The 26,557-nt window shown below is 51.9% G+C and overlaps 2 protein-coding genes across 7 annotated transcripts in view; one reads left to right on the forward strand and one right to left on the reverse strand.

Annotated features, from left to right (window-relative positions):
- FBN3 (fibrillin 3) overlaps window positions 1-475 on the forward strand; it is a 64,909-nt gene extending 64,434 nt beyond the window's left edge. The window contains exon 63 of the mRNA XM_082382018.1: window positions 90-475. Within this exon, the coding sequence (XP_082238144.1) occupies window positions 90-422 (333 nt within the window). The 3' untranslated portion in view covers window positions 423-475. The remainder of the gene's footprint in view (window positions 1-89) is intronic.
- A 276-nt stretch (window positions 476-751) lies between these two features.
- On the reverse strand, window positions 752-26,481 carry CCL25 (C-C motif chemokine ligand 25). 6 transcript variants are annotated; one of them, XM_082382013.1, is made up of 7 exons: window positions 26,294-26,481; window positions 25,576-25,713; window positions 5,558-5,671; window positions 3,840-3,957; window positions 3,628-3,764; window positions 3,174-3,293; window positions 752-1,795 (listed from the first exon to the last, which is right to left on the reverse strand). In XM_082382013.1, the coding sequence occupies exons 3-7, from the start codon at window positions 5,628-5,630 to the stop codon at window positions 1,761-1,763; spliced, it is 483 nt and encodes a 160-aa protein (XP_082238139.1). In that variant the 5' UTR covers window positions 5,631-5,671; window positions 25,576-25,713; window positions 26,294-26,481; the 3' UTR covers window positions 752-1,760. The 6 variants fall into 6 exon arrangements, with proteins under 6 accessions (XP_082238139.1, XP_082238136.1, XP_082238138.1 ...); XM_082382010.1 differs by having other exon boundaries at window positions 21,132-25,713; XM_082382012.1 differs by having other exon boundaries at window positions 26,285-26,481.
- Window positions 26,482-26,557: the final 76 nt, after the last annotated feature.

The raw sequence follows: 26,557 nt of genomic DNA on the forward strand, positions 1-26,557 counted from the left end.
ATTGCCTAAAATTCTCCTCTTGGCCCCCTACCCACCGCATTCTGATTTCTCCCAGCCCCTGCCATCATCCACCTGGTCTTTCTCCCCAGGCGAGCCTGGCCAGCCTTGATTCGGAGGCTCCGCTGACCTTGGGCCTGAACCTCTCTGGCCTGGGCCGGGCCGAGCACATCCTGGAGCTGCGGCCGGCGCTGGAGGGTCTGGGGGGCCGCGTCCGCTACATCATTGCCCGTGGCAACGAGCAAGGTTTCTTCCGCATGCATCACCTCCGCGGCCTCAGCTCCCTGCAGCTGGGGCGTCGGAGACCGGGGCCTGGAACCTACCAGCTGGAGGTGGTGAGCGTGGCTGGGGCCTGGGGCACCCAGCCAGAGTGGGGGCCGGCAGGCCGGGCCTTGCGGCTAAAGGTGCAGCTGCAGCTCATGTAGTCCAGAGGCACCCATGCCTCCCACCTGGCCCCAGGCCCCTCCCGCAGCCCGCTTTCCAGACTCACCACCTCGGCACCGCCCCGCCCCTGCCTCCTTCCACAGGATGTCACTCTGTTTGCTATACCCCTTCCCCACCCCCCCGCCCCCAAGAGACCCTTGACAAGCCCTGGCGTCGATGGGCCCCAGGGTCCCTATGTGGTCCTCCTCTCCAGAGGCGGGAGATTCTAGAGCTGGGAGGGATCAATCCCTGGCGGCAGTGGCCGACCAGGTGGAACCCCAAAACTCAGGAAGAGCGAAATGCTATCCTATGACCTCAAGCTAGCCCAGCCTCTATCCGAGGGACCCCACCATTCGGTGTTTTCTAGAGACAGCTGGCAGCTGCTGTGGCCTGCCCCCTCCACTTCAATGGCCAGGGTCAAGGAGGGCCCTGGGTTTCACTGTATCTGGTCAGTCTCAGGCTTAAACTTCTGCACTGCATGGGCGCTCAGCCCTGGGGGTTGGCGGGACATGGGAACAGCTGGCTAGGGTGGGCCTAGGGCTCGTCCCTCCCAGCAGAAGGGCCCACGGGGCCCCAGCCAGAGTCGCTGACACGCAGCCATGTTCGTCCCCACGGGGAGCTGGGCTAGGGTTCTGAGGATGCTTTTCTATCAGAAGTAGAGACAACAATAAAGTTATTTTGGGTTAAGTCCGTCCCTTGGCAAGTTCTGGCAGTAAGTAGACGCTGCCCTTGGCAGGGCCGGGCAAGGCTCACGTGGCGGGGGAGCAGGAGGCCCCAGGAGGGCAGCAGCTTTGGAAAGGATGTACTTCTGCCTAGGGTTCCGAAGAGAAAGTGTGTACGGGAGAGGTGGGTGAAGACCATCCTGCACCTGGGGGTGGGGGACACCATCCCAGGGTGCAGGTAGGTTCTGCCAACTTCAGACCTGGGAGTTTGGCATGAAGCCAGGCTGCAAGTGGCAACCGTTGGATCCCTTGTGGGTTCACCATTACTGATAATAATGGCTCATGATCCCTGACCCCATACTATGTACCAGGCACCATTCTAAGTACTGTACAATTACTGACGCATTCAGTCCTTGTGACTGAGTCCAAGCTCATACCACTCGCCACACGACAGGCCAGTAAATCGAGAGACGAGTTGTTGGGACAAGGAATAGCGACTTTATTCGGAAAGCCAGCAAACCGAGAAGGTGCTGGACTCGTGCCCCAAAGAACCATCTTGCCTGAGTTAGCATTCAGGCTTCTTTTATACAAAAAGGGGAGGGAGTAAAGTCAAACCAATTTCCTTGTTCTGATCAGCTTCTGGAGGGGATGTGTTCATTTCTTCCTTCCTGCAGACATTCACAGGTGGGCCTGGCCTGGATGTTTCCTGTGAGCTAAACAAAGGTATTTTAGCTTAGTGCTCATTACCTGGGAAGCAGGGTTCCTGGCCCAAGATGGGCCATTATGTATAATTTAAGCTTATAGGCAACATCCCTTTAGTGATTAACGTAATAGAATATAAAAAGTTCTTCCCTATTACATCATCACTATGACCCCATGGAATCGATACTGTTATTCTCATCCCCATTTTACAGATAGGAAAACTGAGGCTCAGAGAGGTTAAGTGACTTGGCCGAGGTGACACCAGATTACAGGTAGAAGAACCAGATTCAAAGGTGGGCAGCCATGCCAGCGTCCTGGCTCCAGGTTGGACTGGATCGATTGAATTTGATGGCTGAGCTCAGTGGATGGGATACTCACTGTGTTAACATGTAGCTTGTGCGTGTGCTGTATGTCACAAACGGCAGTGTATTTAGTCCCCACAAACTTGTATGAGGCAGGCAGTGTTATCATCTCTGCTTTACAGCGGGGAGACCGAGGCTCAGAAAGTTTATGGCATCTGCTCTGGGTACCCGCACAGTGTAGTGGGGCCTGGAAGTTCCTTTGAGTCTGCACCCTGGCCCCAGGCCCCAGTGCTCAGCACCCCAGGCTGAGAGCACAGATCCTGGGGTGGGAGGGGATCACGTGGGTTTCAACACAGGCTGGGGACTCGCACCCCACAATGAAAGGTGACAGAGACAGGAATGACGTCCCACCAATGGTTTATTTAAAAGTTACAGAGAAGCACATCCTGGGAGAGAACTGAAGCTTTGCAAAGACCCAGAGGGACACAGGCAGGTGTGTCCCTACAGGTAGGCAACTATAGTGATGGTTCTTTCCAAGAATCGTTGCCCAGGCAGGTATGACTCTGGTGCCTGGAGCAGGCACGGGGCTTGAAATAACAGAGCTCCCTTGTTCCAGCTATCTGAGGAGCAGGAGGTAGCAGGGTGACAGGGAGGGAACTGATGCAGCCTCAGGTGCGGGGATTGAGATTTGCCCTGAAGCACAGAGCGGCTGGGGCAGTCGAGGCTGCAGGGTGATAACTGTGGCATACAGAGGTCCAGCCCATCTCATGCTGGCTGATCCTAGAGAAGTGCGGGCTCATGGTCCTGCAGGAGGGACGGGAGGGGGGCTGGAGTGGAGTCGGGGGCCCTGAAGTTTTCGGTCCACACACTTGGCGTTTCATTTCAGCACTTGCCGGAGCCCCCTGGGCCGGAGCAGGGTAATGAACAGTCCTCTAGGACCCTCCCGTGTGAATCTGTGGGGCTGACCACAGAGCCAGCCCTCCGTGGTCCTGGAGGTGAGTCCTCTGACCCAGTCTGGACTGATCAGGAGCCCTCATTCCTCAGCAGTGATGAGGGGAGGAATGGTCACATGCTCAAGCGTCCTGACCTGGATTAGCTGTTGTCAGGAGGGAGGTTTTCCTCTTGCTGCTTCTGGTGGGACTACTAAACTTCGACAATGGTAGCGTGGAGGTTCCAGAGCTCAACTTCCTCACCCCAGAATGAGGGACTGTCAGAGAGAAGGCAAGAGAAATAGATAAGAGCTCCACCAATACCTTTGGAACACCTGGATCCAGCCCAGCCTGATGCCGCCCGTTGGGTGGTTATTTGAGCCAATGAGTTTCCCATTTGCCTGTATTTTCCATCTCTAGCAATTGCAGGTGTCTTGACTAAAAGAGCTGCACGTTCACTCAGCCTCCCACTCACAAGCCACTGACTCTTCTTGGGGGTGCAGGCAGCTGTCAGATGCTGGCCTGCCATCCCCTCCTTTGGGGGTTGAGAAGCTCAGGGGCCCGCAGCAGGGAGGGTGGGCACCTTAGATTTTGGGCTGGGGTCTCACCCACCTTGGAAGTTTCTCCGGGTGCCGTGGTGGGGCTTTAACTGGGTCTTCCTCCGAGCATCCAGGATCTTCATCCCAATCTGCACCCACCTGCTCCCTGGCTTCCCACACACCATCTTGTTTTTGTGGGGGAAGAAGAATCTGCAGGGATGGGGGTGTAAGCGGGGAGCAAAGTTGCGTGAGAGTCCCCACCCCCTCCCCCATGGTCCCACTCACATCACCGCAGGCAGGTTGCAGCTCCCGCTCACGTCCTGGCGATGGTAACTCTGGGCGTACCGGAGCATGGACCGTCTTGCTGGGCCGTGGTAGGCCAGGCAGCAGTCCTCAAAAGCACCTGCGACCACACGGCCGCCCACAGGCTCGCGTCTCTACGCGTGCGTGTGCGGCTGCGCATGCGCTCTTCAGGAACGCCCACAGCCTTGGGCACCCGCGAGCCCGCACGCACGCCACAACCGTCCCACGCCCTGCGGAGGCCCGGGGACAGCCCAGACGGTAAGGAGGCCGTTCGGCTCACCTTTGGTCCTTGATAAGGGGACAGGAAGCGGGAGTTGGAGAGGGCCCCGCAGGCCCCCGCTGGGTAGGGCCCAGGACCACGAAATAAATGGGGGACCAAGGCCATTTCCATTCCTGCTCTGGGTCGGAGGGCAAGGAGGGGCTGCAGCGCCCTGAGAAGGGGAGGGGGGCGTGGTTGGAGGAGGAGGAGGTGCTGGTGCCAGAAGGTTCTGGAAAAATGAGCAGGTGGAATGAGCAGAGGATGAATTAATGTGGAGACGGTGCTGGGCCTTCAGGGTCCTCTGGGATCCGTCCCTCTGCCCACCCGTGCCTCCAGGGGCCACATCTCAGTTCTGGGAGGGCCGTGGGGAGGGCTTGGAGGCTCCCTCCATCCCCCACCTTGACCCCGAGAGCAAGGGGCAGTGGAGTCAGATGGACCCTGTGTTGCAGTGCCAGGCAGGCAGGTCCCCGGGGCTGGGGGCCCCGCTGACCTCAGGATCAAAGGGCACAGGCTGGGCCTGGCGCCTGAAATGGGCCTCTAATAGCAGGACAATGGGAACGAAGCCCAGCCCCCTCCTGGGCAAAGGGTAAGGTCTGCTGGGGGCAGGGCTAGGGCCTCTCAGACCTAATGAGGGGCAGGTGGGTGGGGCCATGGGGCTTCCACCTGGCCAGGGGCCCTGCTTGGCCGGCTACTGGGGCTCAGCTGCCTCCTCGGGCCCACCGGGATGCAGAACACAGCAGCAGAGCTGGGGGACACTGGGGGCATCCAGAATAACCTTTGGTCACCAATATCCTCAAATGCCTACGCTAGGGAGAGGAGGAGAGGAATTCCCCATTGATAACAGTAATGGTTATCAATGTTGCTGCCAGGCACTGGGCCAAGAGTTTTGCAGGAATCAGCCCATCGGATCCTCATGTCCTGTCTCTGCAACAGGAGTTTGGAGCCCCACTTTGCCGATGAGGAAACTGGGGCTCATAAACGCTGAGTAGCAACTCTCAGCCGGACCGCACAGATAGCCGGAGTAGGGGAAGCTGAGATGGAGACCCATGTTTGTTGGTCTCCCAGGTTCTGATCTCAACCCCTACCCCTGGCTCTGCAGGTTCAGGTCACTGCAGTGTGTCCCTAGGGGTAAGTGGCCCCGCTCCGCACAGTCCCTGGGCTGGCTGGAGTCCAGAGGGAGGCCTTGGGTCATGGACTGTGGAGGAGCCACCCAGGGGCTCTGAAAGGAGGGGCTGAGGACCATGCACCCCTAAGGAGCTGCACAAATGCTGGGAGTTTTCGCATGCCTGCTGGGGGGAGCTGGCCACCCGAGAATGAATTCAATGGTGATGGGATGGGGGAGGCTTCTGGAGGAGGAGACAGGCACATGCTAGGGGAGGCACGAGAAGGATGGGGAGAGGGGCACTCCAAGGGGGAGGGTAGGTATTGTCTGAGACAGTACCTTGAGCGTGGACAGTGGGAGCCCAGGCACCCACGAAGCAGGCCACCAGGCAGACCAGGAGCCACGGATTCATAGTGCAGGCTGGTCCTCCTCCTCCGGCGCCTTGAGGGTTAACTAGGAAGGGGGGGTAGGTGGTTGATGAGGACCCAACATGGGCAGTGGCAGGCATGGGAGCACCCCCATCTCAAGCCAGGGCCCTCTGCAAGGGAGGCGGGTGGCATAGGATGGGGACAAGTGTGCTGGAGGGACCTGCTGCTGGTCGGGGCGGGGAGGACTCACCAAAGCCAGTGGGGTCCCTGGAGCCGGTACCTGCTGAAGTGGACCCAAGCTCTCCTGCCTGCCAGGCCAGCAGGCTTCACCCTTTATAGATGGAGCCCCGCCCTGCCGCTCCCTCCCCACCTCCTCTCCCACTCCACCCCCTGGCTTCTCCCTCCCGCCCTGCTCTCCTCTGTTCTCCCCATTTCTTTCTAGCTCCTCTCTCCAATGTCAGGATGCACCTGTTGGAAGTTGGGTGCGAGGGGGCAAAAGGACCCAAATCAAAGAGCTGGGCAGGAAACAATGACGCCTTCAACTAAGTACTCGGACGGGGGGGACGGACAGGGATTTGGCTCCTTCAGTGATGAGAGGTGGACGGGTGCAGGTGGACAGACGCAGCCTTGACCTCAACCAGCCCCCTTGAAGGCTCACGTGCCCCCTATCCCAGGCCCCTCAGCCAGCTTTCTCCCTGAAGGGTCCTTTCTCCTCCTCGTCCTGGCCCCTCTCTTGCTGCACCTCTAGGTGGATACTGGCTTCCCAGGGGCAGGACCCAGGCAGCCTAGAGCGGGGGGACAGCCTCCGCCTTTGCTCCCCACTCCCAAGCCGCCTGTTGCCATGGGGCCCGGACTTCACCGCATTTTTCTCTCCTTCCACACAATGGGATGACTTATCGTGTCACAGAAAAGCCCTGTTTTTGAGAACAGGCAAACCCATAGAAATAGAAAGTAAAATCAGTTGTTGCCATGGGCTGGGAGGAGGGGAGAATGGGGGAGGGGGTGAGGGCGAAAGGGAAGGTATGGGTTTCTTTTTGCTCTGAAATTAGATGGTGGTGATGGTCAAGGGACTCTGAGAATATAGTAAACACCACGGAATGGTACACTTTCAATGGGTGATGTCGGTGAAGATAATATTAAGATTAGAAAGGAGTTTGGGGACTTCCCTGGTGGCGCAGTGGTTAAGAGTCCACCTGCCAATGCAGGGGACACGGGTTCAATCCCTGGTCTGGGAAGATCCCACATGCCGCGGAGCAGCTGAGCCCACGCACCACAACTACTGCTCTCTAGAGTCCGCGAGCCACAACTACTGAGGCCTGCGCGCCCTAGAGCCCGTGCTCTGCAGCAAGAGAAGCCACCACAATGAGAAGCCCGTGCACCACAATGAAGAGTAGCCCCCGCTCGCCGCAACTAGAGAAAGCCCGCGCGGAGCAACGAAGACCCAACAAAAAACAAATTAATTAATTAAAAAAAAAAAGAAAAGAATAGAAAGGAGTTTTATTTGAGCCAAACTGAGGACTAGACCAGAAACCCGCTTCCCAGATTACTCTGAGAAACTGCTCCGGAGAAGCAGGGTTTTCAGGGCAGCTTTATATCTTGTCAGAACAAAGAATATTAAACAAGTTGGGGAGACATTTCTTCAAGGTTTCAGAAAAACAGACCAGCATGTACACAGCAAGTCAGTATGACCTTGGCACCTGGAAGGGAGTCTTATCATCAAAGGAGGACCAGCCGTGGCATCCCAGGAAGAGGGGTTTTAATCTTTATTTTTAACATGGACATTCTTTACTTCTGGTCAATGTGCCCTTTTCTTTAATAATTAAAGCAGACTGCAGTGTATGTTTGATAGGCCACAAACAGGCTATTTTAGTTAGCATAAAATGCAAGTTAACTCATGTATAAGCCAGAATGGCTTCCCTATATCTCAATATGTAAAAATTTCTTTTATCAGTGCAATGTATGGAACATGAATTTTCCCTAATATTACATTGAGAATAATCTCAATAAAACTGTTACTAACGACCACAACAATAAAGCAATGCTTCGGTTTTGGAAGAAAAGCGGGAGCCCCAGGTAACCACGCAGGCAGGAAGCAAAGCAAAACCCATCTGGAAGTAGTTCCTTTTTCTCCTGGGTTAGCGCGGCCCACCCGGAACAGGGGTGTGGGGATCTGGGTGGCGGGGTGGGGAGCGTCGGGGAAGGGGAAGGGGGTTCTGCAGAGAGCTCGCAGCTGATTGCTTTTAACCTTTTATTGTCCGCATCCTTAGCTATGGACCACCCTGAGTATTTATGACACTCTGTACCGCTTTCTCATCTCTCGCGCTCCACCAGGAGGCCCTGTCAGGGGCTGGGGCACGCCACCCACTCCCTGGGGTCTGGCCGGGTGGGTGGGGCTTAGCACAGGGGGCGGGGCCTGATGAAAGGCACTGGGCGCCGGGGCGGGGCTTTCTCTGTGGGGCTTAGGCCAGGCCGGGGCTTACGGCCCCGCCCCGCCCCTCCAGAGCCGCGGAGACTCGGCGGCCAGGCTAGCGGTCTTGTGCCGGTGGCAGTGGCTGCTCCCGGGGTGGGTGAGGCTGGGCCAGGACGCGGCTCCGCGTGGCTGAGGGCGTGGGGACGCGGCGTGGCGGGCCGGGGCCAGCCTCCCAGCTGCGGCCCACTGTCCCTGCCTGCCCCGCCAGCGGTCAGCGGCCAAGACGTGGCGTTACGAAACCTTGGCTGAGGACCCCCGTGAGCGAGCCCACCTCCCTGCACCTCACAGTTTGTCCCACCGGCAGACTTAACGGGGAGGAAGGGGTGAGAGGAACCAGCACGCGCGCGGGGCAGACAGGGATTGTGCGCTCTTGGACCCGGCTCAGAACCCAGGTGTCCCGGCAGTGGACGGGATGCTTAGGGACTAAAGGCTCTGGGTTGAAACCCAGAGTTCGGAGGACCGCAGTTGCTTCACGGTCAGGGCTAAATTGGGAGAGGGGAAGCCTCCATTCCTACAGCTGCTGGAGGCATTAAGGGTAAACTGCTTCCAGCAAGGGGACTCTCTTCTCCGCACGTGTGAACCGGGCACAGAGGACAGACGCTTCCTCCCGGTCACCAGCTCAGAGCATGGGGCCGTTGTGCGTGGCCTCCAGCCTGCAGCTGAGCCAGACGCAGGGGCTGACCACACCCCAAGGACTGCAGGGCAGGCTGCAGTGCCCCCGGGGTGGGGGAGGGGTGGGCAAGGGCACAGCTCAGCTCGGGGCGCCTCTAGTGGGTGCACACAGATGGCTGTACTGCAGAGTGGGGCAGCCAGTGGGCTTGGTGAGGGGAAATTCCAACCACTGCCTTTGGAGTGAGCTCCTCTGGGGAGGACTGAATACCGGCTCCCTCTCATTTCTCTGCTGGAGGAACTTCCCAGGTGCTCAACCGTTGACCCACTTTTACAGAGAAGGAGACCGAGGGTCAGAGAGGCCAAGTCGGACTTCCCTGGCGGTCCAGTGGTTAAGACTCCACACTTCCAATGCAGGGGTTGCGGGTTCGATTCCTGGTCAGGGAACTAAGATCCCACATGCCGTGCGGCACATCCAAAATGAAAAAACATAGAGAGGCCAAGTCATTCCCCCTTCTAACTTTTTATTCTTGGCCAGGAAAATCCGACTTTTATTTCTTAAATATTGTGAAGGAAAGGGGGACAGCCCCCTAATGGGGGAAGGCCATTGAGCAGAGCTCATCAGAAAGGATGCTGAGGAAGCACCACCAGCTGAAGTAGGGGTCCTCCTGCAGTTGCTTTTGCATCAGACCCCCACCCCCCCACCCCAGTGCTGCCTACCACCCTCCTGAACCTACGGTGCCTTCAGGGCCCAGCTCGGGTGGCCTCTGAGAGAAGCAGCTGGGAACCCACCCCCCAACAACTCCACATAGTCGTGCATCTCATGGGGAGCATACCAGACCCTGGGTGCCCTGTCTGCCATGCCTGGACTCCTGTTGTACCCAGCTGCCTTTCACTCTGGTCCTGATGCAGAGTGGTTACCAGGCAACTGGAGGAAGGAGGGAAAACTGGTGGGGTTTTTTTTTAAGGATGCCTTGCAAGCCTCTGGCCTGACTTTCAGGGACTTGGTTTCTAGACTGGCCCTGTGGGACCCATTTCACTGTGTTCCCGATGTGGATGGCCCTGCTGCCTCCTGAAAGGCCGGCCTTGAGGGGCTTCCCTCCCCAGACTGACCAGCTGCCTCTGGGTTCCAGGGGACCTGGGTGGGGAACTTGGGCTACCAGCACTGGTCGTGGCCTTGGCCTCGGCCCTTGTGCTTCTCCTGCTCCTACTGGACACGTGGGGGCTGAGCCAGCTGGGGCTGGGGCAGGGGCGAGGGTGACATGGGGAGCGAAGGTGGTGAGCCCTGAGGAGAGGGTCCCATAGGGTTGTGAGTCCCTCTTTGAAGCTACTGAGCTCCACTCACAGCCTCCACACAGGTTTTCTGGGCACCTCTTAACATACCAGCCATGTGCTAAGTCCTGGGGTGACCGCAGTGAGCAAGGAGATGGGTCCCAGGCATGGAAGTTGACGGTGATGTCACTGATCCTCACCAGACACCTGTTTGGGGCCATTTGTTATCTCATTCTTTCAACAGACATGTAGCGCATGCCTGCTGTATGCCAGGCACTGGGCTGGGTACCAGGGTAAGCAGTGCAGAACAGACAGGTAGCAAATAGCGAAGCAAGGCGTGACAGGGAGACGCTGGGGATGGGTTGGGCTCCTCTAAAGAGAGTGACTTGAGGTGACAGCAAACCCTATGGGATTAATATTTATCCCCACTTGACAGGGAAAGAAACAATCAGCTGAGGTCCAGAGAGGTTAAGTTACCTGACCAAGTAAGCAGGGGGTCAGATTCCAAGTCCAGGTCTGACTCCATTCCACATATACTGCTTGGGTGCTGTATTAAGTGTGTCTTTTTTTTTTTTCCAATGATGTATTTTATTTAACCCTATCCAAGATAATATCATTTTAACATATAATCAAATCAAAATGATTTATGAGATATTTTCCCTTTTAAGTCTTCAAAACATGGCTTACTGTACATTTCCAGTACATTTCAAGTGCTAAATAGCCACATGTGGCTGGTGTCTATATTACTGGAGAATGCATTTCCAGCCACAGGTAACAGTCAATTCGAAATTTTACATTGTTTCTTTTTCCTTTTATTTATTTATTTTTCTGTGAAAATTTTTATCAATAGGGATAATTAACAATACCAAAACGATACAAATCACCTCAAAGTATAAATTGGTGAAACAATGGTAATACACACAATGTAACATTATATAGCTATCCAAAAGTTGTCAAAAACTAAGATGGAAAAATGCTCATTAAACATTAACACAGATCATTAACAAATAGGTACAACAGAATCTCATATTTATTTCTTAAAGTCTAAATGCATAAAAATATGAAAATGTTTGCAGTAGTTATTACCACTAAGTGTTAAGATGAATGCTCCGAAATATTCTTGGTGTTTTCCTGTGTTTTCCTAGTTTTTCCTTACAATAAACATGCGTTACTTTTGCAATCAGAAAAAAAGGGAGGGGGAGGTTTGGGAGTAAATTTGACAAATCATTTTTTGCTGTACTGAGTCCCTAGCAAAGTATTCTCCCCCAGGACTGCCACCCTCAAACCTTAGTAACTCAGCTACTAATTCAAATCACTATAGAAGTGGTGCTGTTATGAAGACTGATATTTTTGATGAGTTTTTTTCTACTTTAGCGTTAAATTCTTTAGCAGATGACACGTTAGACTTACCTCATTTTGATGAGTATCTGTTTGAGAATTGTTGAATGCTTGTTAACTCTTTTTAGTTTAATATTTATTATTACTCTTGGGAAAATTTACTATGTTTTTAGGTAGTGTTTACACACTGGCCTCGTCATGAACAAAATGTAAGCTACTGAAGGTTTTACCTTTGGTTATGCCCACAAAGCATGTGATCTGTTTCACAAATTTAAATGATGAAGAATTTGTTCTCCTTGTTGGCTTCATTTTGTGTTTGTAGGAGAATGAGGATTTCAAAATGTTAAAAATGAAAAGTAGTTTATAGTTTCTGGCAGTTTGTACAGTTGGGTACATTAAATTTCTACATTTAAAATTTTAGTTACGTTGGTTCAGGAAAAACACTAGTTGATACAAACCTAAGTTATTGTATATGATACATGAACACGTGACTGTTTTGCTAATGGTTCTGTGGTCTTCCATAAGAGCCTAAGCCTGTCTCTTCTACCAGTAGAGTGGTATAGAATGTAAGCTCCCCCTCATACAACTTGTCTCCTCTTTCTCTCTTTACAAAAGATGGCAGGAAACTTGTTACTAGAACTTTATATAATGTTAAGTGATCAAAAAAATGATCTGTAAGAGGAAAAAGTAACCTATTTTTGTGTTGATGTGCTTAGAGTTTACCTTATAAGTATCATCTTTCTCCCCCAAGACATTTATTTCTGTAACCAAAGTGGGACACCATCTAACAGTAATATTTTGGGAGAAATAGCCAGTGCATGTAAGGCTTGCATATGTTGGATTCTACTATAAATGAAACATTAATTCATTTAAACCTTGACGTTCCTATGAGCAAGGTACTCTTATCACTTTTAACAGATAAGGAAACAGCACAGAACGAGTAAGTTGTAGAGCTGGGATTGAGTAGAGTGGTTACTACAGTGCTTGAACTTAATATATCTTCTACCTCTAGCTTCATTTCCTTTTATTTTTTATTAAGACACTTTTGTTTAAAGCAGTTTAATTTTCCCAGCAAAATTGAGGGGAAGGTGCAGAGATTTACCATATACCCCCTGCTCCCACACATGCATTGCCTTCCCCATTATCGACATGCCGCATCTCATAGGTATGTTTGTTACCATTAATGAACTGACACATCATTATCATCCAAAGCCCATAGTCTGCATTTGGGTTCACTCCTGCTGTTGTATATTCTATGGGTTTGGACAAATGTATAATGACATGTACCCACCATTATTGTGCCATACAGAGTATTTCACTGCTTGAAAAATCCTCTGTGCTCCCAGCATGTGTTTTTTATTCTGATGTTTTGACAGCCGGGGCCTTGCTGATCGTGGAAGTACTACCCCTCCCAGGGCTAGCAGATTCCAAAAGATAGTAAATGACTTCCTAATAAGGGCACCTTTCATATGCAAACCAGACAATCCAGAGCCCATACCCTAACCCCCTCGTCTATCAGGCTCTCACACTCAGGGCCACTATCCTCCAGCCCTGATCACCCCAGGGCCAGGTGCCAGACAACTAGGGACAGTCTCTGTACCCCAGAGCCTGCTGGAATTATTCAAACCAGCCAGTCCTAAGCCTGCTTACCCTGCCTCACTCAATCCTTCCCACAGAAATCACAATAAAGCCTCTTGCCCACATTTCCCCCTCGCTCCCTCTGCCTCCTGACTGGCCCTGGTGCTTCCCTGTGTGGCCCTGCACGGCACAGTGTGTGCCCCCTCTTCCTGGGCTCTGTGAGTAACAAAGTGCCTTTTCAGTGGCAATCGCCTTCTGATCTGTTGGCCTCACCATACCTGAATAATTATAAAACCTACAGTTTAAAACAGGTGTCAAGGGGGACTTCCCTGGCGGTCCAGTGGTTAAGACGCTGCGCTTCCAATGCAGGGGGCATGGGTTCGATCCCTGATTGGGAACTAAGATCCCACATGCTGTGCGGCACAGCCAAAAACTAAAATAAATAAAAATAAATAAAACAGGTGTCCAGTGATATGCAGAGAGTTGGAGACAGAGGGCAGGTAACAGATGCATCACTCCCCACGCGGGGCTCACAGCTGGTGGAGGAGATGTTCGTGGGCTGCTGCAAGGCTACATGGTCAGCATTCTAGAGGAACATTCACAGGCAGGCTGTAGGGGTTCAGAGGGCACCCTATCAGGTCTCCAGAGGGAATAACTTGAATGGAGACCTGAAGACAAGCAGGTGTTAGAGGCCAGATGGTGCAGGACACCAGAGAGACCCTGCCAAGTCCAGGATGGCTGGGGACCGGAGGTGCGGGGGTTGGATAGTGGAAGATGAGGTGGGAGGGGACAGGCTATTCAGGGCCTCACGTGCTGAGCTAAGAAGGGCCACCTTCATCCAGAGGGCGCTGGGGTGCTACTGAGGGATTTAGCCAGAGGGAGGGTTGTGGTCAGGCCTGTGTCACAGCTCTGCCAAGGTCATGTGGAAGATGCACTGGAGGGGCATGAGCTCAGGCACAAGAAGACTCAACAGTCGCCAGGCTGTCTTCCCAGGAGGGCTGTGGGGAAGCCTCTTTCCCAGTGCTTCTCATGCCCTACCTTAGCAAGAAGTAACTCAGGAAATATTTACCGAGGTCTACTATGTGCCAGGTTGGGTAGTTAGAGCGGTGACAAGACAGACTGGTGCCTACTGTCGTGGAGAGTTTTCATTTTTGTTTTTCTAACAAAGGGGTTGCAATAGCATGTGAGGAATGCTAACATGATGCAAAACAGGGACCCAGAAGAGAGAAAAAAAAAACCAAATAAAGTCAAAAGTGGGGACATAACTACTGAGCTTTAGAAATAAATAAAAAAGGATTATAAGAGAATACTATGAACAACTGTACACCAACAAATTAGATAGCCTCAGTGAAACTGGCAAACTGCTAAAAACAAACTACCAAAACGGACTCAAGAAGAAATAGAAAATCTGAAAAGACCTATAACAAGTAAGAAGATTGAGTCAGTAATCAAAAACCTCCCAACAAAGAAAAGTCCAGGACCAGATGGCTTCACTGGTTCATTCTACCAAACATTTAAAGAAGAATTAACACTAATCCTTCTCAAACTCTTCCCAGGAGAAAGAGGAGGGAACATTTCCTAACTCATTCATTCTCTGAGGTCAGCATTACCCTAACACGAAAGCCAGACAAAGTCATCACAAGAAAACTACAGACCAATAACCCTAATGAACATAGATGCAAAAATCCTCAACAAAATACTAGCAAACCAAATCCAGGAGAATATTAAAAGGATTATACACTTGACTAAGTAGATTTATCACAGGAACGCAAGGGTGGTTCAATAAATGAAAATCCATCAATTAATACACCACATTAATAAAATGAAGGGAAAATGATCCTCTCAATTGTTGTAGAAAAAGTATTTGACAAAATCTAACACCCTTTTATGATAAAAAAAAAAATTCAACAAACTAGGAATAGAAGGAGATTCAATGCAATCCCTGAGAATATCAATGACTACTTTGGTTTTTCACAAAAATGGAAAAGCAGATCCTAAAATTCATATGGAATTGCACGGGACCCTCAATAGCCAAGAAAATGGAAGCCTAGAACCACCAGTGCTACTGACCTGTGGGTCTGGATACTTTTGTGTTATGTTTTGTGTTGTGCTGTCAAGGGCCGCCCTGTGCACTATAGGATATTGAACAGCATCCCTGGCCACCACCCACTAGATGCCGCTAAGCATTGTTTCCTGGTTGTGACAACCCAAAATGCCCCTAGACAAAAGTCCCTGTCTCCCCTGCCCCCTGCTGAGAACAACTGCTCTAGTGAGAAATCGGGGGACCCAAGTGTCACTTCTGTCTCACGTGCCGTGTTGCTGAGTGCGTATGTGTGTTTTAAGTGCCACGCTGTTTGGCCGTGACCCCTCAGCTGTTAATAGTGAATACTGCAACCACAACTGTAAATCTGCCTGCTGCGTGTCAAGTCCTGTGCTGATGAATTCTATATCCACTGCCAGGTCCTGTACCGATGAATTTTATGTACAACCCATTTTGTGTCCGTCATCTCTGTGACAAGAGCATTTTCCCAAGGTTCTGTCCCTGGTTCTTTTTTGGGAGGGCTGAGGCTGCACAAACCCTGCTTTGGTATTTTAGCTGTTGATGAAAGAGTTTGAGATGCCTCGTAGACTATATGTCTGTTTGGCTGTGAACTTCTGCCAAGTCAAGACGTATGGCTATAAAAATGAGATGTTTTCTCTCAGGGAGGAGGGGAAAAGAATTGGTCCAGGACATGTTGGAGAATGTGGGAAGCCTTTCAAAGTCAACTACGTGAAGCAAGGATTAGGGCTTTTTGGTCTTTACGTGCATAACTTTTTTTTTTTTTTTTTAATTTGGGCAGAAAAAGTGATCATTTTGTCTGTTTCTCCATCTCAGTGTTCTAAGCCTGAGAAGGTCTGGTCCACCCAAGCCCTGACTCCTGGTATTCTCTTACAGTCACGGAGGGCTGAAGTCCTAAAATCAAGGTGTCGGCAGGGCTGGTTCCTTCTGGAGGCTCTAGGGGAGAATGGGCTTCCTTGCCTTTTCCAGTTTCCAGCAGCCGCCTGCAAGCCTTGGCTCCTGGCCGCTTCCTCCATCTTCAAAGCCAGCAGTATAGCATCTTCAAATCTCTCTCTGACCTCTGCTTCTGTTATCACATCTCCTTCTCAGACCCAGACCCTCCTGCCTCCCTGTCATAAGGACCACCATGATTGACGCTGGGGCCGCTGGATAATCCAGGATCATCTCCCATCTCCAGGCGTGATTAACTTAATCACACCTGCAAAGTCCCTTTTGCTGTGTAAGGTCACATATTCCCAGGTTCTGGGGGTCAGGACGCAGACATCTTGCGGGAAGGGCATTATTTGGCCTACCACAGCACCCATGGGGTTCAACCTCCTAAGGGGGGTGGGGAACACTCCTGGGGGCAAGTGATGTGTAGACTCAGTTCTGGAAGATGGCAGGTAGGGAGGGGGATGGGGGCAGAGAGTTCCAGGTAGAGGGAACAGGGCACATAAAACGGGAGGCTCCCTGAACACCTGACCTGGATGTGACCTGAGGGCCCTTAACATCAGCACAGGAACCTGGTCGAGGGGACAGCTGCCCAAGTCTGGAGAGATATTTGGTTGTCACAGTTGGGGTGGGGAGGTGGGGGGCCAGAGACACTGCTACACATCCTGCAATGCACGGGGTTCTGTCTCCACCAGGAAGAATCCTCTGGCCCTAACATCAGCGGGAAGCCCTACTGCGGCGACTTTCTGGCCCTGTCTCTCAGAACCCAGAGGGGCTTCTCCCCTTCTCTCCGCATGGAGGGTTTCTGCTCAGCAACCTGTGGCCCGTCTACCCCTACCCCACCTTTCTGGGGAAAAGCTGTTTCTACTTCCTCCTGACCCTTGGCCCACCCCAGAACGGAAGGCTGTGTGTGGGCTGAAGGCTCCTACCTCTGGAATGTGAGGCCCTGGGAGGGAGACAGAGCTGAGGAGTAGTGCTTTCTCCCTGCCCCCGCTCCGCATCCCCACCCCAGGCCTGACCTACTCTGACCTCTGGGTCTCTGCAGCACCAGGAAGGGAAGGGAGTCAGACGGTGTGCTAAGGACACTGCATCCGTCATTGGACGGGGAACAATCTAGTTCACCCAAGGGACACTAGACAGCAGGTGACAGGGCTCGTGACAGGAGGAGGGGTGAGTTGGGGCGGGGGTTCCCCCCTCCAGCTCCTTGTTGCCGCCACCCTACAGGGCTCAGGTCGGTGACGTCCCTCAAATACGGGCCCCTTGAGTCTGACGGGTCTTCCTTGGGTCTGGGCGGGAGTGGGTGCCCATCTCACCCGCTGAGGAGGGGAGCCCTGATGGGGTGGGGGGGACAGAGCGGGGTGGGCTCTGCCGCGACATGGTGAAACCGGGCTGGTGTCTTACTGCCGTTGGCCCTTGAGAGCAAGTTGGCTTCTGGTTCATTAGGTCCGCAGACCTTTGACACCTACTGGGTGCCAGGCTCCGTGCTGGCCGCTGGGGGTGATAAGGCCAGCAGTTCCCTCAAAGAGCCCGCAGAGGCTGGGGAGGGCAGGGCTCTCACTCTGCTGACCGCTGAACCGAGAGCCAAACCCTGTGACGGCGCCCCATCTCCCAAGGTGGCATGGGAGCAGAGTGACTGCATTTCTGGGGGAAGGGACGAGGGGGTGGGAAGAAGGGGCGGGGTGGGAGGAAGGAGGGCTGCAGTGATCTGAGTAGAGAAAGCCCCGGCTAGAGAAAGCCCCTGCGCAACTGCGCAGTGGTCCTGGGAAAAGGGGGAGGCGAGCATGTATTCGGTGGGACTTCCCTGGGGTGAGCCCAGGAAAACCCCTGCTCCTGGAGGGGAGGGCTGGTCTGGGGTGACGGCCCACCTCTCCCACCACCACTGTCTCCTGCCCCTGCTGTGGCCAGCCTCTGGGCATTTCCATGTGGCCCCTGGCTGTGTCAGAGCCCCTGAGGTGTGGCTCTCCGTCCACCCACTGGAGCCCCAGGGCTGCTCCATCCACCAGAGAATGCGGTACCCAAACCCCAGAATCCCCTTGACCTATGGAAGACTGGGCGGTGCCTGTGTGTGACGAGGGTCACCTGAGCTCCCCCGCCCACACCCAGTGGGCTGTGGCAGAATTACATGCTCCCCCAGTGTTATGAGCTGGATTGTGTCCCCCTCCCCCAAATTCATATGTTGAAGCTTTAGCCCCCAGGACGTCAGAATATGACTGTCTTTGCATTTAGGGTCTTTAAAGAGGTCTTGGAGTTAAAAATGAGGACAGGGTGGGCCCTAATCCAATATGACTGGTGTCCTTATAAAACGGGGAAATTAGGACACAGACAGACGCACAGAGGGAAGACCACGTGAGGACACAGGGAGAAGACGGCCGTCTGCAAGCCAAGGAGAAAGGCTTCAGAACGAAACCAACCTTGACCCTGGACTTCTCGCCTCCAGAACTGTGAGGAAATGTGTTTCTGTTGCTTAAGCCCCCAGCCTGTGCTTTCTTTTGGCAGCCCTAGTGACCTCACACACCCAGGAGGCACCTGAGGAAGGCGGCAGCCCATTGGGTGCCTAGGGATGTGTGTGGGGGAACAAAGATGAAGATGGACCCTCCCTCCATGGCCTCGGTTTCCTCCTTCTCCCGTGTGAACCTGAAGCCATCACTTTAACTGCACCACTGAGGATGCCCACTTCCCTCCACCCTCGAGCATCTTAAGCCGCTGGACCCTGGCTGGATGGAGGAGTGGAAATAACACCCCACAGACGCTACCACGAACCCAAGACCCTCCACCCCAGCTGGGTTCTCCTTCCCCAGAGTGGTCCATGAAAACCATCCCCCTGGCCCCTCCCCTCTCCCCAGCTCCCACGCCCACCCCCGAGTTATCTGCGTCCTGCTCAGTCCTTCCCCCTGCCCACCCAACAGTACCCAACTCACAGGCTTATGGTGAGGATTAAACTGCGCCCCCACAGTGCTCAGCCCACGCCTGAGAGGCACTCTTACTCCACGTGGTCGCGGGGCTCCTGCCCATCATTTCTAGAGGATGCGCAATTCCCCAAGCCAGCTGCGTCGCTGGGCGTCTAGATCACTGCCAACCTTTTACTCATTGAAAGGAGTTCCGCGGTAGCCTAGTGGTTAGGAATCTGGGCTTTCACTGCCGTGGCCTGGGTTCAATCCCTACTCATTAAAGGCTGTAAGAATAGCCCTTCCACTGGGGGGCTCAGGACACTTTTCAGTGGTTTAACCAAAGGGTGAGACTATGAGACTATGACCCCCGTAAGATGCTGGGTAAGTATCTTCCAAAGGTTTTGGAATTTTCTGATTATCACGGCCACCACCCTGAGGAAAGCCAGTGTCCGGGGGTCCCGGCAGCCCTGGAATGATCTTCTTAACCAGCCCGCACCCGAGGGCCACTCTGAGGTTTGTTGACTCTCTCTCCCCCCCGTGAAATGTCTGTTTCTGATCTTTGCTCCTTGGGTTCTTATCAATTTGCGTGAGCTTTTAATAGCTGATAACACACCTGGCTTTTCCTTTGGCGCAACTTGCTCGTAACTATGCACGATCAGAGGTTAGCACGCGTGGAGCACTCCGAGACATGCCACCGGCTGTGCTTTTGGACCTTTCGTCTGGGGAGCTGGGTGGTTTGAGGGTTTCCTGCTACATGGAATGTGGGAGTTGCCAGGGTGGGGCAGAGGCCCGTAATGGGAACACCCACACCTGGTTGCACTTGCTCCATCATATCAGGACAGGTGGGAGGCACCCTGGCAAATCCACGGGCCCCTGGCCTGCTTCCCATGGGAGGCTGGACGAGGAACAGGGCTGGAGAATGGGCACAGCCAGTTGAGCCAACGACTGAGAGGCATGCAGCCTCCATCTCATTTACAAAGAAAAGCTTTGGGAAAACAGCCTGGCAGTTCCTCAAAAAGTTAAAGTTATTTTGTCATCCAGCCACTCCACTCCTAGGTATCCACCCAAGAGAAATGAAAACATATGTTCATACAAACACTTGTCCAGAAACGTTCACAGCAGCATGATTCACTAAAGCCAAAAGGTGGAAACAGCCCAGCAAACGTCCGTTGATGGATGAATGGATCAACAAAATGTGGTCCATCCACACAGTGGAATACTACACAGTCCTAAAAATGAATGAGGTACTAAATCACACTACAGCACAGACGAACTTTGAAGACATGATGCTCAGGGAAAGAAGCCAGGCACAATAGGCCACATATTGTATGATTCCATTTACGTGAAGTGATCAGAACAGGAAAATCCATGGAGTCAGAAAGTAGATTAATGGTTGCCAGGGGCTAGGGGAAGGGCTGCTAATGGGCATGGGGTTCCTTCTTGGAGTGATGAAAATGTGCTGGAATGAGATAGTGTGAATATACTAGAAACCACTGAATTTCTGCTTAATTTTTTTTTTTTTTTTTTTTTTAAGAAGCACTGCAAAAAGCCCAGCAGAGACATGTAAAACATTTAGAGACAGCAAGAAGGAGAACCTGTATGGCATGAAAAAGAACAGTTGGATTTTTTTTAAAAAACCCAGAAATCTTAAAAATGGAAAAAAAAAAAAAAAGTGACACAGCGGTTACTACCTGGTCACTGGCAGAAATGAGGAGGGTGACGTAATGGTGGAAGTGAAAGTGATCATCGTCAATAACACAGTGACCCTCAGAATCAAAGCTGTTGGGCCTGTTCTAACCTTTGACCCAGTGGGAGATAAAATGCCACTGCTGTTCTTGCCGGAAGGTCACCCGAGTGGAAGGGGCATGGGTCAGATCCAGAAAGGTAATTCTGGAAACCAACATTTGCCACGCTCACTCAGGCCAGTGACCCATGTGATCTCATGCTGGGGCATTTGGGGACCTCGCTTCTCAGATGAGCTGGGGAGCCCTTCCTGCTCTCCCGGGCACTAAGCACAGAATTTCCTTTATGGGCCTGCGCCACAACGGTTGTCCTAGGCATCATCTGCTCTGCTTGGGGCCTGCTCTACGTGTGTCCCTGGTGCCCCCTGTTTTTTACCAATAAGCACACGGAGGCTCGGGGAGGTTATCAGCACAGCAGTTCCTGGACGAAAGCCCTGTGTTTCTGTGCCCGCTCCAGGGCCAGGCTCTTCGGATGAGAAATGTGTACAGGTAGGAAGCACGGGGGACCCACACCCGGAAGGAGCCAGCGCCCGTGGCTACCCACTCTTCCAACACTGAAGTAATCAGGCCCATGAGCTCCAAAGGGTTGCCCACCCAAAAATAAACTCAACCGTCCAGGGAAAAGTCAATACAGCTTTCTGGTTTTCTAAATAACTCACCTATTCAGCACTTGCGATGGAATCAGGTTGAAGTCGGGCCCCAAAGAGCTCAAGTGCCGGAAGGTTCTTTGGGCTCGACCAGGCTGCCCGGATTCTGTCCTCAGGATGGGTGCTCTGCTTCAATGCCTTGGCTCTGTTTGGGGGCTGACCAGTGAACAGCACCCCTGACATTTAAACCTATTGTTTTTGGCCGTGCTGTGCAGCCTGCGGGATCTCAGCTCCCCCACCAGGGATTGAAACTGTGCCCCCTGCAGTAGAAGCGCTGAGTCCTAACCAGTGGACCGCCAGGAAGTTCCCTAAACCCATTTCTTATGTCCCCAAGATACCTCCCCACACACATTTGGAGCCCTGTAAGTGGTCCAGATGTCATGGCTTCCCCATCGCTGTGCCTGATGACTCGGGCCACCACCTTCTCCACACGTGACTGTCACTAAGTCCCAGAGATCCCACCTCTAAGACATCTGGAATCCTCCTCCTCTCCATATCCCGCCCCATGCCTGCTTTGACAGCTCTCCCGAGGGGTTTTCTTGACAGCCTTCCTCTTTTGAAGAGTGTACACCCCGCTTGCCTCTGGGTCCCTTCCTTCTAACAAATAAGCAAAGAATCATGTTAAGTGTCTCATTTAAAATTCTCTTTGGCTGAAAGACAAATTCTTTTAGGTGCCCACTGCCTATGGCAGGAATATCAGGGTCCTGTGGCTGCTACAGTAAATGACCACAACCTTGGTGGCTTAAAACAAGACACATTTATTATCTTACAGTCCTGGAGGTCAGAAGTCCAAAGTTAAGTCTTACCAGGCTAAAATCAAGGTACTGGCGGGTCTGCGGTCCTTCTGGAGGTGCTAGGAGAGAATCTGTTTCCCTGCCTTTCCTGGCCTCTAGAGGCTGTCTGCATTCCTTGGCTCATGGCCACTTCCTCCATCTTCAAAGACGTCAATGGCATCACTGCTTATAGTACTGTTGCATCTCCTTCTCTGCCCCTCCTGCCTCCCTCTGATAAGGACCCTTGTGATGACACTGGTCTCATACAGATAATCCAGGGTCACCTGCCCATCTCCAGATCCTTAATCCCATCTGCAAAGTCCCTCTTGCCAGGTCAGGGAACATCTTCACAGGTCCAGGAGACCAGGACATGGACCGCTTGTGGGGCGGTTATTCTGCCCACCACAGCAAGACCAACCTACTTTTTCTGAAAAGGGCCCCAGGGTAAATATTTTAGGCTTTGTGGGCCATCTGATCTCTGTTGCCAAGATTGGCTACACAATTTATAGAGCCTGGTGCAAGATAGAGACATGGGGCTCCTCATTCATAGATTAAGAATTTCAGAACAGTGACAGTAGAAGTGCAGGGCCCTGTGTCACTGCATCGTTTACGTGGCCAGAAAGCGGGCCCTGCCTGAGCAAGTCCACCTCTGCTCCTGTGGCCTGAAAGCAGCCACCAGCAACACGTGGACGACAGGTGCAGCCGTGTTACCATCAAACTTGATGGATGCTGAAACTGCACTTCATGTAATTTTCCCATGTCACAAAATGCTATTCTTCTTTTGGTTTTTTCCAGCCATTTAAAAATGTAGGGACTTCCCGGGTGGCACAGTGGTTAAGAATCTGCCTGCCAATGCAGGGGACACGGGTTTGATACCTGGTCAGGGAAGATCCCATATGCCGCAGAGCAACTAAGCCCCTGCACCACAACTACTGAGCCTGTGGTCTAGAGCCTGCGAGCCACAACTACTGAGCCCTCATGCCACAACTACTGAAGCCCGCACGCCTAGAGCCCGTGCTCTGCAACAAGAGAAGCCACCGCAATGAGAAACACGCCCACCACAACAAAGAGTAGCCCCTGCTCTCCGCATCTAGAGAAAGCCTGGGTGCGGCAACAAAGACCCAACGCAGCCAAAAATAAATAAATAAAATAAACACATTTATTAAAAAAATAATAATTAAAAAAAATGTAAAAATCGTTTGTAGCTCACAGGCTGTACAAAAAAAAAGGCGTGGGTGGAATCGGGCTGTAGTCTGCCGGCTCCTGGTCTGATGGATAAAATCCCACCTTCCATGCCTGACTCTCTAGGGCCCTTTGCAGCTGGAGACAGACACCTCTCCAGTCCCATCTCACCGTCGTCCTTCCTCATAACCTGCACTTGGCGTGTCCCACCGCTCCCTGCTCCCGAACCACGCTCGGGAACAAAAGCTGTGCCTCTGCTCTGGCTGGTCCCTCTATCTGGAAGCCCCACTTCCCACATCCTCTGGCTGGTAGACCCTTGCTCCTGCTGTCCTCTGGCCCAGACGCTGCCCTCATGAGAGGTGGTGCTCTGTGCCTGGCCCTCGTCACACTAACTGGGTTTATGTGTCTACATGTCCTCTTCTCCCTTGCAGCAGTGATGTGCTCAAGAGCAGGAACCCAAGCTGAGTCATCGTTCTGTCTCCTGATCTCACGGACCCTCAGAGCATGTGCTTAGAGAGAAAACAAGGATAACCTGGGGACTTCCTTGGAAGTCCGGTGGTTAGGACTCGGCACTCAGTGCTTTTACTGCCAAGGGCTGGAATTCGTTCCCTGGTTGGGGAACTAGGATCCCACAAGTTGCGCAGCGCGGCAAAAGAAAAAAAAAAAAAAAAAAAAGATTGATTAAACTAATAAATGGGGGGAAGAAGAGCTAAGTCTTTCATGCAGAAGAATTCCACATAACTTAAGTAGATATCCACCCTTGAGGAGGGGAACAGACATCTCCACTCTCCGTGTGGGCTGCACGTAGTGACTACCTTCCAAAGGAAAGGGGGGAAAAGTGACTTTATAGTGGAGAAACCTGACAAATACTAACTCTGCCAGGTGATGAAAGCCAATATCAACATGCATAAATAAAGTTGATAGTATGTATCCTTGATATGATGTAAGAAGGATGGCACTTTACCTCTTTGGTCTTCCTCCCCCAAACCCATCATCCCAGTATTACCATGAGAAAAATACCAGACAAATGCCAATATAGGGACATCCTACCAAATATTTGACCAGCCCTTCTCAGAACCATCAAGACCATCAAAAACAAGGAAAGTTGGAGAACCTGCCAAAGCCAAGAGGAGCTTAAAGAGACAGGACAACTAAGAGAACAGATTTTGGGACTTCCCTGGTGGTCCAGCAGTTAAGACTCCGCACTCCCAATGCAGGCGGTCCGGGTTCAATCCCTGGTCAGGGAACTAGATCCCGCATGCTGCAAGCTGCAACGAAGATCCCACGTGCCGAAACTCAGACCCAGTGCAGCCAGAAAAATAAATATTTTTTTTTAAAAAAAAAGGGATTTTTTTTTTTTTTGGCCGCACCATGCGGTATGTGGGGTTTTAGTTCCCCGACCAGGGATCAAACCCATGCCCCCTGCAGTGGAAGCCCGGATTCTTAACCACTGGACCTCCAGGGAAGTCCCAAGAATAGATCTTAAAAAGTTCTCATCACAAGGGAAAAAAAAATTGTAACTATGTGTGGTGATGGAGGTTAATCATTAACCAAACTTATTGTGATCATTTTGCAATATATACATGTATCAAATCATTATGTTGTATACATAAAACTAATGCAATGTTGTATGTCAATTATATCTCTTTTTAGAGAGAGACGACAACTAAATGTAATGTGGTATCCTAGATGAGATTCTGGAAGAGAAAAAGGACATTAGGTAAAAACAAAGGAAATCTAAACAAACATGAACTGTGGTTGACAATAATGTATCGCTATTGGTTCATTAAGTGTAACAAATGTATCATACTAATGAAAGATGTTACAAATAGGGGAAACTGGGTATGGGGAAAATGGCAACCCTGTATCTTCTATGCAATATTTCTGCAAATCTGAAATTCTTCTAAGAAATAAAGTCTTATTAATGATAGCAAGGATAAAGCACAGATGAATGAATGAAAGACTACATTATTCATCATGGTGACAGTGACTATAGCTGCCCCCTCACAGAGCTATTGTAAGGACTCCACAGGTCCCACATAAAGCATTTAGCACACAGCACAAGCTCAACTCAGAGCACTGGACTCGTCGGCATTCTACTAAATCTATGCCATCCACCCTGGGAGCCACGAGCTCTAGGTGACCAAATTTAAATTAAGTAAAAGTTAAGTACATTAAAAACTCACTTCTTCAGTGCCACCAGCCACATGTCAAGGGCCCAAAAGCCACATGGAGCTAGTGGCTATTAAATTAGGCAGTGCTGATAAAACAAAACAAAAAACAAAAAAACAAACAAAAAAACATGCCCATCATCACAGAGAGTTCTATTGGACAAACACTGCACAAAACAATAAATGGCATAATTACTGGTTCAGTGTTCTTGACTCCTTGGGGTCCTTCTGCAAATCCTATCTTCTCAACCTTCCTGACAGCCCTCTTTCAAAGTGCAACCTCCATGCCCCCCACCCTTGCCCTATGTCCAATTTACTTTTCAGTCTTACCACTTTTCACCACTTGGTGTGGAATCCATTTGATTTCTTTCCTGCCTCCCCATCTAGCTCTGCATGGTCCGATGCGGTAGCCGCTATCAGTTGTGGCTGCTGAGCCCTTGAAACGCAGCCAGTCTAACTTCAGATGGGCTGTGAGTGTAAAAGACATACCAGATTTCAAAGGCATGAAAAGAAAAGAGAATGTAAAAAGATCTCATACCTTTTTATATTGGTTACACGCTGAAATAACATTTTGGACATAAATTGGGTTAAATAAAACACATGATTAAAATTAACATCACCTGTTTCTCTCTCTTTTTTTTTTTTTTTCCTTTAGTATGGCTACGAGAAATTTTAAATTATGCATGTGGGTAACATTTGTGGTTCGCTTACATTTGTCATGACAGTGCCAGTCTAGAATGTCAGCCAAATAGAGGCAGGTATTTTTGTCCACTGTCCATACAGTGACTAGCACATAGTAGGCGCTCAATTAAATTTTAATGAATGGATGTTAGGCAGAGCCTCTGGAAACCCGCTAGCTCTAATAATCAACACTGATGGAATACTGATCACGTCCCAGGCCCCACCTCCTCACTACACCTGATAAGGAAACTGAGGCCTGGCGAGGTGACGTCAGCCCATGCCCAACGACACGTAGTGCAGAAACGTCGGGGCCGGGATTCGAACCCGGGTCCTGTCCCCACAGCCCTGGCGCGCTTACCATTCCTACCTCGCAGGGTGGTGACGGCGGCCGCGGCGGCGGCGAGACAGACAGGCGCGAGACCCACAGCATGCCCTCGACAAGGGGCATGGCTCTTCGGCCACCGCCTTCCATCGGCCTCCGTGGGCCAGGCCCCAGCCTGCCCCCTCCGCGGCCATCGATGGCCACCCGCGTCTCTGCCTGCAGCCGAGCCCTTCGCAGGCGGCGCCAGACGGAAGTCCCGCCCCCGCCGCGCGCCCCGGGTCGCCGCGACAGCAACGCGGGCCAATGAGG

The sequence above is a fragment of the Balaenoptera borealis genome, assembly GCF_965194805.1.
Source record: "Balaenoptera borealis genome assembly, chromosome: 2".
In the NCBI taxonomy this organism is placed as follows: Eukaryota; Metazoa; Chordata; class Mammalia; order Artiodactyla; family Balaenopteridae; genus Balaenoptera; species Balaenoptera borealis.

Coding starts and splice junctions, on each gene's coding strand:
- CCL25 (XM_082382008.1), bottom strand. CDS start 25,750: ATGCCTTTGAAATCTGGTATGTCTTTTACACTCACAGCCCATCTGAAG. Junction 3,765..3,839: donor TGCAACCTGCCTGCGGTGAT/GTGAGTGGGACC, acceptor CCATCCCTGCAG/ATTCTTCTTCCCCCACAAAA. Junction 3,294..3,627: donor CACCCGGAGAAACTTCCAAG/GTGGGTGAGACC, acceptor TCTCTCTGACAG/TCCCTCATTCTGGGGTGAGG.